Source organism: Paramormyrops kingsleyae, chromosome 20, assembly GCF_048594095.1.
Source record: "Paramormyrops kingsleyae isolate MSU_618 chromosome 20, PKINGS_0.4, whole genome shotgun sequence".
NCBI classification, from domain to species: domain Eukaryota; kingdom Metazoa; phylum Chordata; class Actinopteri; order Osteoglossiformes; family Mormyridae; genus Paramormyrops; species Paramormyrops kingsleyae.
Genome location: NC_132816.1, coordinates 22,365,407 through 22,378,236, shown reverse-complemented (window position 1 = coordinate 22,378,236; position 12,830 = coordinate 22,365,407). Strand labels below are relative to the sequence as shown.

The following is a 12,830-nucleotide window of genomic DNA, read 5'->3' as shown; positions in this document are numbered from 1 at the left end:
TAGCGAGAGCTACCGACTGACGCAGGCTTTTTGGTTTCGGTCCTGCGGTTTGTCACACTTCCATCTCCCTGCACAGGCTGCGTTGCGAGAGTAAACGCTTTAAATCCCTCATATGTGCAGCATGTAACGGTACAGCCGGCTGCGAGCCGGGCGTCACACTCCGGCGATTGCCGTATTCCACCCATTATACGAATCGCTTTCCTGTTTGAGTGCAGCGACACAAGTGTTTGGTTGTTAAAGCCACACTTCGGTTATTTGAATCGAAATTCATTAGTAATCATCACTCGGCTTCCAGCAGAGCTGCGGCGCTCATTCCGGGAAAGAGGGGAGGAAACAGCTGCTTCGAGTTTCGTTTTGTGTAGGACCAACACTGTGAGGGCTGCCATTTCACTAACTGCGTATTTAATTTACCAGAGAGTACATTACAATTCTAGACAGCTGTGTTGCCGCTCTCCCATTTAGCGGGTTGAGCCCTGGCTCAGAACCAGATCAGCGACACCCTTCTGCAGCTGGAAATTCTGAACCTACCTTCAGGTCATGGCTGTCAATGAGCACGTCACCCAATGGCGACTGGCTCAGGCCGACAAACCCAAACACCCATTCTTAGGCAGCTGTCAATTTCACAAAATGCAGATGCAGTTAAACATTATATATACCCTGAGTATGTCACTGTGGTATAAAAGCCTGCGGTCTACACCAGCAGTCATCCTTTGCACACGTCCGTGACTTGTGACCCACCGCTTCCCCCTTCGGTGTCAGGAGGCATTTTCATCACGCCATCCTGTTGCTGTCGAAATTGACCGGCCAACACCATTCAGCAACAGTGTTAAACAAAAATCATGCACAGAAATGAGCAAACGATCAGGTCATGTGACTGGGAGGGATGTGATTTCGCTTCTTAAAACTCATTCTGAACGCCTGGGCTTCCGGGCTGACACGCTCGCACGCTATATAAAGGCAGCCTGTTCTGCTCTGATACGGCTCCCGCTGAGCCCCAGGGCACAGGACACTCCTCTGAGCCGCCTCACTCACAGTCAGCTGTCCTCAGCTGACACATCAGCCAACAGCCAAAGCAGCAGGTAAAAACAAGCATTTATAACCCAGCAGTAGGCAACAAAAACTTTGTAAATAATGACACATGAAGAGCTCCTGCAGACAGACAGAGCGCTCTGTCAGGGGGAGGGCACTCTTCAAACACTGTCCCTATGGTAATCCAGCCTGGCAGCCCCCCCCCCGCCCCGCCCCCATGTCTGTCTGACAGAGAGGACGTCGGACTTTCGAAGGTCCCCAAGGCATCCAAACAGCACTAGCTGTCCTGCGCTGCCCCCTTCAGGCTGGATCTCTCCCTCTTCTGCTCCTGCTGGCCCATCATACGGTACATCTTCTTGCGCGCCTCCTTTTGCCGCTTGAGTTTCTCCTCCTCCTCACGCTCCTTCTGCCTCAGGAACTCTTTGTGCTTGCCGTGCTGCTGACTGTGGGCCCTCTTCCTCTTGTAGTTGTGGACCGTGCTGAGAGCTGTCAGCAAGGCTGCCACCTGGTGGGGGGCGCAGGACATGCAGCCAGGTTATGGGAGACACAGCTGAGCAGCCGTGTCAAATGTTTTTTACAGCTCATCTGTTCAAAATTTGCAGAATCATATTGGGATTTATCCAGAATTTCATTTTGATGAGGATCGCGTGGCGAGAGCAGGGCGACAAGTGCAGTTGTTACTGCCGAGGAAATACCTGCAGACATTCGCATGCCCCCCAACCCCCCCAATACCTTGTGCTCGTGGGGCTCCCTGATAACGGCCGGCCTCCTCAGGTCCCGGGGCACGGCCCCCTTCCGCTGCTCCTGCTTGGGCTTGCTCTTGAAGGGTAGCGCCTTCTGCAGCTGCGGCGGCACGTGCAGGGGGTGGAAGTGGCGGGGGGCCCTCAGCACCGGCTGCAGGGGAGCAGAAGACACAGGGGTTACATGACCACCGGGGGGGGGGGGGCGTGGTATGACCACCGGCGGCAGGTTCGGACCTTGTACAGGGAGTCCCTGTCGGGCTGGCTGCGGACGCCCAGGTCCCTCTTCAGCTGGCCCAGTGTCCTCATGCCCGTCCAGCTGTCCTTGTTGCCCAGAGACAGCAGCAGCGACGTCACCGGGTTGTAGAGCTGTGGCACGGTTACAGGGAACCAGGAGCGCAGGAAAACGATGTCTGGAGGGGAGGGAGATGCGTCAGCACCCTGACTGCACAGCGGGAGGCATGCAGGGGGGGGTGGGGGTCGGGGGGGCTCACTCACCGCTCATGAGCAGCCGGTCCTCAAAGGTGGCCCGGAAGGCGCCCGGACTCTCACGCAGCGCCTTCTTCACCTGCCCCCGAATGCCGCTGACTGTCCGCAGGGAGGCGCCCTCAAACTTGGCCACCTCCAGGTTCGTGTTGAACATCCCCTGAAATAGACAAGCGGAGTACGGGGGCTGGTCAGGCAGGCTCCTGACTGAACACGCCCCCTAACGTTCTGGCTCTTTCAGCATCTTCTGTGTTAAGTGACACCAGACTGCACTGAAGGGCTCCTGAGCGGACAGTACCTTGACGAAGGCCGTGTTTTTGTAGATCTTGTAAGGGTATCCAATCAACTTCAGCTTCTTCACAATGGTCACTGATTTGTCCAAGTCCAGAACCACACCAGTAGCAGCGATGCGGAAGCCAGCCTAAGACAGGGGAGCGTGTGACAGAGACACACACACACCACTCATTAACTCCCAATATGGACGCTGTCACTGTCCTGCAGACTCAGGTGACGCTGATGATGTCGCTGGCCACTCCCCCAATTCCAGCCACGCCCACATCACTCGACAGCCTCACCCGATTCCTGACCACCCTCGTTACAGGAATCTCACCTGAACTCCAGTTACAGACTGTACTGCCAGGAAGCCAGTGCCCTGGGGAGTGATGGGACCTGGAACAACAAGGGAGGGACAGGAGGAGACAGTCTCAGGAAGGAGCAGGAGCACTAGGGAGCCGAAACTCGGCATGACAGGGGAGGGACAGGAGCACTAGGGAGCCGAAACTCGGCATGACGGGGGAGGGACAGGAGGAGACAGCCTCAGGAAGGAGCAGGAGCACTAGGGAGCCGAAACTCGGCATGACGGGGGAGGGACAGGAGGAGACAGCCTCAGGAAGGAGCAGGAGCACTAGGGAGCCGAAACTCGGCATGACAGGGGAGGGACAGGAGGAGACAGCCTCAGGAAGGAGCAGGAGCACTAGGGAGCCGAAACTCGGCATGACAGGGGAGGGACAGGAGCACTAGGGAGCCGAAACTCGGCATGACGGGGGAGGGACAGGAGGAGACAGCCTCAGGAAGGAGCAGGAGCACTAGGGAGCCGAAACTCAGCATGACGGGGGAGGGACAGGAGGAGACAGTCTCAGGAAGGAGCAGGAGCACTAGGGAGCCGAAACTCGGCATGACAGGGGAGGGACAGGAGGAGACAGTCTCAGGAAGGAGCAGGAGCACTAGGGAGCCGAAACTCGGCATGACGGGGGAGGGACAGGAGGAGACAGTCTCAGGAAGGAGCAGGAGCACTAGGGAGCCGAAACTCGGCATGACGGGGGAGGGACAGGAGGAGACAGTCTCAGGAAGGAGCAGGAGCACTAGGGAGCCGAAACTCGGCATGATGGGGGAGGGACAGGAGCACTAGGGAGCCGAAACTCGGCATGACAGGGGAGGGACAGGAGACGACAGTCTGCAGCATGAGTATAAGTCAGGGTGTGAGGGGACATACCCCAGATGGTGGCACTGCAGTGCATGTGCAGGGGTGTGTACTTGAGCAGCCGGTGACGCCCATTGTGGTCCTCGATGTGGTACAGCGGAATACTCTGGAAACGTCTCCAGCCCAGTGACAGGATCAGCGGGTCCCGCGTCTTCAAGATGCGCTGATGCCAGCGGTGCTTCTTCAGCCTCATCTGGAAGGAGAGGAAAACAGCCAATGAGAGAGGGCATTGCAGAGGGAGGGAGCCAATGAGAGAGGGCATTGCAGACTGAGGGAGCCAATGAATAAGTGCGATGCAGAGGGAGTCAGACTACAGATATTTTACAGTGAAACCAAACACCACATTTCAATTCAGTATTTAAAAACCAGACTAACATAGTACAGATGGCACAGTGGCATTTTAGGACAAGCTGAAAAAGAATGAAATCACTTCATGAACAACCTGTCAGGAAAGGTTCACCGCATTTGTGCAATAAAGCAGAGGGCCTGGTCTCTGCTGCCCCCTACCTGTCAGGAACGGTTCACCGTATTTGTGCAATAAAGCAGAGGGCCTGGCCTCTGCTGCCCCCTACCTGCAGGTAGCCGACATTGCCCTCACTGGCACCCAGGCCTCCCAGGATGATGGGATAGTGAGGGTCGAAGTTGGTGACAAACTCGCAGGGCACGGCCGGGATCTCCAGACGCACGTACATGCCGGGCCGGAAGCCCTCGTACTGGACCCGCATCTGGTCCTCCATGTCCTCGAACTCAGCCCGGTTCAGCTGCAGGAGTAATACACAAAAGCTCACGTTTCCGCACGGCTTAGTGCAGCACATTAGTGCACCAATCATCTAAATCGAACAAAGGGGAGCATGAGCCTTTGACCTCTGACCTCTGCCTGCTTCTGCATCTCCTCCTTTAGGTCATCGAAATAGGTGGCGTCTCCATCGTCATACTCCAAGTCGAATCGCTCCTTAAGGCGCCTTTTCTTTTCCACACGTTTCTTCTTCAGTTTCTCCTCTTCATCTTCTTTCACCAGCACCTCCTCTTCTTCTTCATCATCCTCCTCTTCACTTTCCTCCTTTTCACCCAAGACATGTGACAGACTGCTCATTCATCTCTGGCCAATCAGAGAGCACGCTGCGTCATGGTGTGGGATAGTCACACCGTGCAGGTCATGTGACATGGGACACCTCAGAGAAAGCCCGACCCCGACTCATGTTACATACCTCCTTACAGTCCTCCTGCTGTCCAGCATGCCCCTTGTGCACCTCTCCAGTCTCCAGATCTTCAAAATCTCCATACAACTCCTCTGTAAAAAAGGCAAAGAAGACAGAGCCAATGAGAGGCCGGCAGTATTGGAGCCAATGAGAGAGTTACCAAGAATTCAGGGAGCCAATGGGAAGACCGTGAGGGTGGGAACGGCAAGTGAGTAGCAGAACACAATAAATAAAGCAGTCCGACTTGGTTGGTTAATGTGCACCGGGGGGGGGGGGGGGGGCTCACCGTCCTCCTTCAAGAGGGTGGCAGCGTCCTTGTCCTCTTCCCATTGGCCCGTCACAAAGCAGTCCCTGATGGAGTCGAGCACCTACCGAGAGACGGATGCGTGAACACAACCCAGCTTAGGTCTAAACCCAAAGCACAGTGATGTCATGATGTCAGCCTGGAAACCTGTTAGCTAAGCTCTGATTGGCTGATAATGTCGCAAGCTTCTTTTCGGGTGAAGGGGCCGGACATGACAAGGACAGCCAGGGACGTGAGAGTCGGCAGGAGCCGCGAGAGGGCGCACAGCGAGAGGGCGCCCAGCGACAGCGACAGGGCGTCCAGCGAGAGGGCGCCCAGCGAGAGGGCGCCCAGCGAGAGGGCGCCCAGCGAGAGGGCGCCCAGCGAGAGGGCGCCCAGCGACAGGGCGTCCAGCGACAGGGCGTCCAGCGACAGGGCGTCCAGCGACAGGGCGCTCGCTGTGGCTGCTGGTGACACATTTCACAAGGCACAGGAGTGTGTGTGTGGCAATGCATTACTGCAGCATTTATACAAACTGTGTATGAAGCAGAGGAAAAAGAGGAAGACAAAAAGGAAGACAGCCAGAAGAAAATGGAGAAGAGGAACCAAAGACTCCCCAGGGAGCAATAACACCTCCAGGGGTCAAAAGTCGACTGGCTTCCCACCCCCCCAGAGTCCCCAGCCCCGCCCACCTCCTCTCGGTCCCAGTCGCGCACTCCGTCGGGGGTGAAGCGAGAGCAGTCCAGCGCATCCATCCTCTGCTTCCTGCCTTTCTCTGGCCGGCTGACCCGGAACAGACCTCCGAGCTCTTCCTCTTCGTCAGCCTCCTCTTCCTCTTGAACCACTGAGAAGCACACAAAGAGCTATTAGGACCAGCAGGGGGCAGCACCGAGCTCTCCATATTTAATCCACTCCCCACATATTTAATCCCTGCGACCCCCACTCGCCCAGCCTCCCTCACCAGTGCCGTAGACCAGCTTGCGCAGATTGGGGGCTGCTTGCTGTTGGCGTAGAAACACGGCGGAGGCTTTCTGCGCCAGGTCCTCCTTCCACTTCAGGGCACCTGGGGAGGCGTCAGAGTCGCTGGTGACAGGCTCAGCACAGGGCAGCTCAGCACAGGGCAGCTCAGCACAGGGCAGCTCAGCACAGGGCAGCTCAGCACAGGGCAGCTCAGCACAGGGCAGGGCAGCTCAGCACAGGGCAGGGCAGCTCAGCGCAGGGCAGCTCAGCACAGGGCAGGGCAGCTCAGCACAGGGCAGGGCAGCTCAGCACAGGGCAGCTCAGCACAGGGCAGCACAGGGCAGCTCAGCACAGGGCAGCTCAGCGCAGGGCAGGGCAGCGCAGGGCAGCTCAGCACAGGGCAGGGCAGCTCAGCACAGAGCAGCTCAGCACAGGGCAGCTCAGCACAGGGCAGGGCAGCACAGGGCAGGGCAGCACAGGGCAGCACAGGGCAGCTCAGCACAGGGCAGCTCAGAGGCGGCCGGCGGGACGGGACTTACCTGCAGATTCGAAGCAGGGCTCTTCCTCACCTTCACCTTCCTCCTCCATTCCCTGTAATGGCGCCGTGATCTTACGCTTCTCCTCACTGCTGACACCTTTCAAAGTAGTGAACTCTTCTTCATCATCATCATCATCATCATCATCATCGTCTTCATCATCATCATCTTCATCATCATCGTCATCTTCATCATCATCGTCGTCATCTTCATCATCATCGTCGTCATCTTCATCATCATCTTCGTCACCATCATCCTCAGCATCCATCCCCTTCGCCACTGACTTCTTCATTCTGCTGCTTATACCTACTAGAGCGACGGGTTTTTCCTCAGCACCAGAACTGTCCTCTTCATCATCCTCAGCGCATTCTTCTGGGGCCTTGACCTTTGACCTGTCGATCTTTCCTGTGGTACCCTTAGGGGTGCTGGCCTCTTCAGTTTCTGAACTCCCAGAATCCTCTTCATCATCACTGCCATCATCACTCATGTCTTCCTCTGAACAGTGACCTGAGTCGGCTGCTACGCCTCCTGCTCTTTCCCTTCCCTCTTCCTCCTCCTCTTCCTCCTCACTCATCTCGAGGTCGTCCTCACTATCTGCGAAAGCAGGCACCTCCTGTAGGGGGCCTCGCTCCACCGTCCCCCCCACCCGCTGCTTCTTCACAGGAGGGCCACTTTGCCCCTCTTGTACTTCCTCCGTTTCCTCCTCCTCCTCACTTTCCCTTCCCCCCTCATCTTCATCACTCTCCTCCCCATCTTCCTCACTGCCTCCCTCTTCCTCCCCGTCGCTGAACACGGCCTTCCGCCTCTCCCTCTGTGCCACGGGGTCCCAAACCCGGCTCTCCGTGGGTCCCTGGAACTCCCTGTCAGTTGGGAAAGCACACATGAGCTGCGTCCTCCTGCGGCTCCTCCTAGTTACCTCCCTACCCGTCCCCCACACTTACCCCCCCTGCAGCATCTCCTCTGAGGTCAGGGCCGCACCGTCACTAAAGAGGGACACTTTGCTCTCAGCCATCTTGGCGTCCAGCGTGGTGTGTGTGCCGATGAGGGACTGGACCAGTTCAGTGGCGGGACGCGGCTCCCCCTGTTGGAGAGAGAGGGGAAGAGGTTCAGCAAAAGAGGGGGGGAAGGTTTATAGCGTGACACATGGCTGGGAGCTATCGGTGGCTGTGTCTGAAATCAGGGGCTGCATCCTTCTAAGGCTATGATCGAAGACCAACTGCATCATGCGGTGCGACAAGGCTGTCCCATTTCGAAGGCTCCTTCAAATGCTGTCCAGAAATGCGTCCTTTTGCAGAGCAGTGAAGGATCCATACCCTAAGATTCACTGTGCAGAGGTAAAGCGGGGGTGTCCCAGCTAGGTGACAGTGGAGGTGCTTCATGATTTAAGGGTTATTAACATTACAGGAATATATATGGGAAATATAGGATATTATCCATAAGCTGGACCGTCCCATTTGATAATGCCGTTCAACCTTCGAAGGATGCAGACAGAATTCAGACACAGCCTGGAAGAGAGCATAGGTAACGTCTATAGTGTGATACATGGGGAAGGACTAACAGTGAGGAAACACGCACAGTTTATAGTGTGACACACACACGGGGGGGGGGGCTAACAGCGCAGAGGGAAGGTTTATAGCGTGACACAGAGAAGGGCCAATAGAGAGACCAGGGGGAAGGTTTATGGTGTGACACAGAAAGGGGCTAATAGAGAGAGCAGGGGGAAGGTTTATAGCGTGACAGAGAAAGGGGCTAATAGAGAGAGCAGGGGGAAGGTTTATGGCGTGACACAGAAAGGGGCTAATAGAGAGAGCAGGGGGAAGGTTTATAGCGTGACACAGAAAGGGGCTAATAGAGAGAGCAGAGAGAAGGTTTATAGCGTGACACAGAAAGGGGCTAATAGAGAGAGCAGGGGGAAGGTTTATAGCGTGACACAGAAAGGGGCTAATAGAGAGCAGGGGGAAGGTTTATAGCATGACACAGAAAGGGGCTAATAGAGAGCAGCGGGAAGGTTTATAGCGTGACACAGAAAGGGGCTAATAGAGAGCAGGGGGAAGGTTTATAGCGTGACACAGAAAGGGGCTAATAGAGAGAGCAGAGAGAAGGTTTATAGCGTGACACAGAAAGGGGCTAATAGAGAGAGCAGGGGGAAGGTTTATAGCGTAACACAGAAAGGGGCTAATACAGAGAGCAGGGGGAAGGTTTATAGCGTGACACAGAAAAGGGCTAATAGAGAGAGCAGGGGGAAGGTTTATAGCGTGACACACCTATGTGCGGGGGGCGCGGTGGAGATAAAATGCTCTCACTACAGCACAGTCACACCTCAGGCAGACACACTCGGCCTAAGAGACACATGCCGCCCCACTGATCTGCCCCTCACACCTGCGGTTGCTCCATGTGGCTCCCCCCCAGGTCGATGTAAACGGCGTCCTTGTCGTACACGACACCCCCAACCCCAGCCATGGGGGCGTAGAGCAGTCGCTCCTTTTGGTCCAAGGCGCGCTTCTTCTGCTCCTCAGGCAGGGGACACGGGTCAGGCAGGAAGCTCATGTCGCTCACGGCAAAGTCCCCCACACCTGCAGGGGGCGCACTCTGGTGAGCGGCTTACACCCCAACCAGTTTCACCACCCATCTCTCAATACTAAATGTCTCACGTTTCCTCTATACTATAATTCCTACACACACACATACACACTTAAAAAAAATGGAGAAACTGCCATACGAAGACACGAGTGACAATGTTACGTCCGGGATTCCTTACCCGGAATGTGGACCTGGGTCTTGTTCTTCAGGTATGTCCCTCGCAGGTATCCATACAGGCACACAGTCCGATTGCATTTGGGGTCCACCCTCACAGCCTCAGGATCGGTCAGGTCCTCCATGCTGCAGAGATGAAGCAATTAAGTATTAAAGATCTGTACTGAGAGGAGCAGGGCAGATGCTACAGGGCGTACAGCAAGCAAGGAAACACGGCCCCGCCCACTCAGCCATCGGCCAGCGGGGAGGGAGACACAGCCCCGCCCCCTCACGGCTCAGCCAACAGGAAGGGAGAAAGATGGCCCCACCCACTCACGGCTCAGCCAACAGGAAGGGAGACAGATGGCCCCACCCACTCACGGCTCAGCCAACAGGAAGGGAGACAGATGGCCCCACCCACTCACCGGTCAGCCAGCACATAGGGGTGTGAGGTCTGCCACACAAGCGGCCGGAACTTCATGACAGAGATGAAGCGACCCAGGTTCCGCACCTCCTGCGTCTGGTATTCTCCATGCACCATACCAGACAGGTAGAAGAGCTTGGCCCCCTGTTCAGAGAAAGAGCAGATCCTGTACACCAGCACTGTCCCAATGAGAGCTAAAAACCTGTACATCCGTTGTGACCACAACACCCAATCAGAGCAAAGAACCTGAACATCAAGAGAGACTATATCGCCCAGCCAGAGCTAAGAACCTGAACACCAACTGAGGCTGCACTGCCCAGTCAGATCGGAGAGAACATGCATAACAGAGAATACCATCAGTGTCATACCTGGTACACCTCAGTCCAGAAGCGGTGCTTCAGGTGTTTTTTGGTCTTGCGCAGGGTTTTGGTGTTCCTGAAGGAGTCGAGGTGCGTCAAGACCCCCATGATTCGTGGGAAGCCGTGCACCTGGCAGATATTGAGGAACTCAAACGTCTCCATCTCGAACCCGAAGCTAGCATCGATCAGCATCAGGACCTGGGTAGGGGGATGGGGTCTTCAGCACTGCTCAAATTACACAGATACCAGTGAATCTAATGAGGGTCGTTATAGACCTACCAGATCAGCGACCTTAGCCAGGTCAATCATGGTGTTGATGTCATTTCCACACTCAACGAAGGTCAGACGCCGTTTCTTCCCTGCGTATAAAGCGACAGAGTCAGAGACCAAAGGACACCAGAGCTAGAGTGACCGAGGGAGGGGGGTCGGGGCAGCACAAAGCCAGATGTCCCCACCTGACACAATGGTCACAGGCCCACTGATGTCACCCAGCTTCTGCCGGGTGTAGTTCTTGATCAGGCAGCGGATGATGGTGCTCTTTCCCACGCGTGGCGGTCCTACCACCACCACAACGATTGGTGGGGGCTCCAGGGGCGTGCGGTCTACCAGGGGGATGTGGTGCTTCTTTGTCTTCAGGTCCTGGGTCCTGGAAAACACACAGAGAACATGACCTGAGACTGGTGCACACAGAGAAACAGGCAGCACATCCACAATGATAACAGAGCCTAAAACGGGCACCCGGTGCGCCACAAGCATTCTCCTGATGCGGCGCCTGCCCCCAGGGCAGTTACTGTACCCCCCGTATGCCCTGTGAGAGGAACTGACCGGTGGAAGGTGCGGGCCATGCGCATGGCAGACTGCACTCCGAACGCTTTGGGGTTCCTCTTGCGCACATCCTTGTTCTCCGCAGCCCCCTTCTCCTGCTGCTTCCTCCTCTTCTTTTTCTCCGCCTTGGGCCCGCTTTGCTTGTGCTGGTGCCGCTTGTGCTCTTTCGTCTCCATCGTCCTTTGACAAACAAACCACGCTAGTCTGTGACTCGGGAAATTGATGTCAGGCGTATATGATTAATATAAAACGAAACCATTATGTATGACCGCGAACGCTTCAGAGGAAGTTCATAACTGCCCCATCCTACAATCTTCACAGCGTACTCCACCGAACCCTTCAGTCCTTTTGAAGCGGCTGCAGTTTTACCGAAGCCTTCTCATTTACTTATCAAGAAAGCTTCCCGCGTAGGTTACATATCCACCATATCGACGTAGAGAAGTGTACTCTCTTTAACTCAACAAGACTACGTTTAATTTCTCTACGTATACATCATGCAAAGGTACTATTTTTATTTCAGTGGTGTGTGAAGAGAACCAACGCGTATACCCACCAAAAATGAGTTTTAAAGGCGGGTTATGTTCGAATTATTACCTTCTGACTTCGATTTCTTCAGCAACCGAGGTTTAATCCCCCCCGCGGTCCAAGGACGTGTTGGGGTAAAGCGTTAAACAGCCGCCAAGCAGATAGCAACTTCATAAACATCGACGAACTGTTCACACGTGTGAAAGCTGCTTCCGGAAGTGGGTCCAGCAGTGTTTTAGTTCCGATGGGAATATTCGCCTGAGATCATAAAGTTCCGAAAATGTTAGCATATTATATTATATTATATTATATTATATTATATTATAGTATATTATATTATATGAGCAAAAATAAAAGTCACGTAAACACATTTTATGTTACATAGAATTTATTTAGAAAACAGAAGTGCAAATATTACATCAATTTATTATTTTATACGTCCAAAGTATCAGAGTAAAACCTCATGACTCCCTTCTTAGTTCATCAAACCAATGGGCATACATTATGGGGGGGGGGGGGGGGGGGGGGGGGGGGGGCAATGCAAGAACCAGGCAATGCAACCCCCCCCCCCCCCAAATATTCATATTGTCATGGGTGGGGACCTCAACCCCCCCAGTGTTCAATCCAAAGTTACACCCTTCACCAAACCACACGTCTAAGATATAGTGAGAACAGTTGCTGTGACTGCAGCATAAATGAATCAGGATAAATAAGAGATAAATAAAGTCCAGATGGAGGCAGCAGGCCAGCCAGGCCCAGGGTCAGGGGTAGAGGCGCTGCCCCGGGTAGGTGTGGGCTCCCCACCACTCTGGCTGCAGCTCCCCCAGGATCTCCTCCAGAGCGTGGAACAGCAGGTCAGGGAGGGGGCCCTGGTACTGCTGCTCTTCCACAGGGGTTGACATCTCCAGGGAGGGCCCCCCGGCCGCACCCCAGCTCTGCTCAGGAGGCTGGCAGGCCTGTGAGGTGGGGGCCATTCCCCCCTGCCACATCTCCCAATAGCCTGAGTCAGGTGAGGTGGGCGTGGCCACCTGGGCCGGCGTGCTGCAGAGGGCGGGATTTCCCAGGGGAAACGGCTGTATGGGGGTAGATGGGAAGAAGGTCTGTCCACTGCGCTCCAGCGGCGGGGGGGTCCACAGTGGCTGGGGGGTCCACAGCGACGGGGGGGCACTGGTGCCAGGCAGCCTGGCCTCTCTGTAACGCGTGTCCCCAGCCGAGGGGGGGTACGAGGGAGACCAGAAGCACCCCTCCTCT

At 55.4% G+C, this 12,830-nt stretch overlaps 1 protein-coding gene across 1 annotated transcript; it reads right to left on the bottom strand.

The window, feature by feature from the left end:
• Window positions 1-385: 385 nt before the first annotated feature.
• bms1 (BMS1 ribosome biogenesis factor) lies at window positions 386-11,812 on the bottom strand. The gene is made up of 23 exons (XM_072703347.1): window positions 11,649-11,812; window positions 11,055-11,234; window positions 10,685-10,875; window positions 10,509-10,588; window positions 10,239-10,427; window positions 9,872-10,014; window positions 9,472-9,593; window positions 9,093-9,286; window positions 7,655-7,794; window positions 6,717-7,573; window positions 6,179-6,280; window positions 5,910-6,061; window positions 5,221-5,302; window positions 4,944-5,026; window positions 4,607-4,795; window positions 4,308-4,496; window positions 3,748-3,928; window positions 2,866-2,924; window positions 2,554-2,676; window positions 2,268-2,415; window positions 2,007-2,182; window positions 1,762-1,923; window positions 386-1,534 (listed from the first exon to the last, which is right to left on the bottom strand). The coding sequence occupies exons 2-23, from the start codon at window positions 11,228-11,230 to the stop codon at window positions 1,307-1,309; spliced, it is 3,966 nt and encodes a 1,321-aa protein (XP_072559448.1). The 5' UTR covers window positions 11,231-11,234; window positions 11,649-11,812; the 3' UTR covers window positions 386-1,306.
• Between the last annotated feature and the right edge of the window lie 1,018 nt (window positions 11,813-12,830).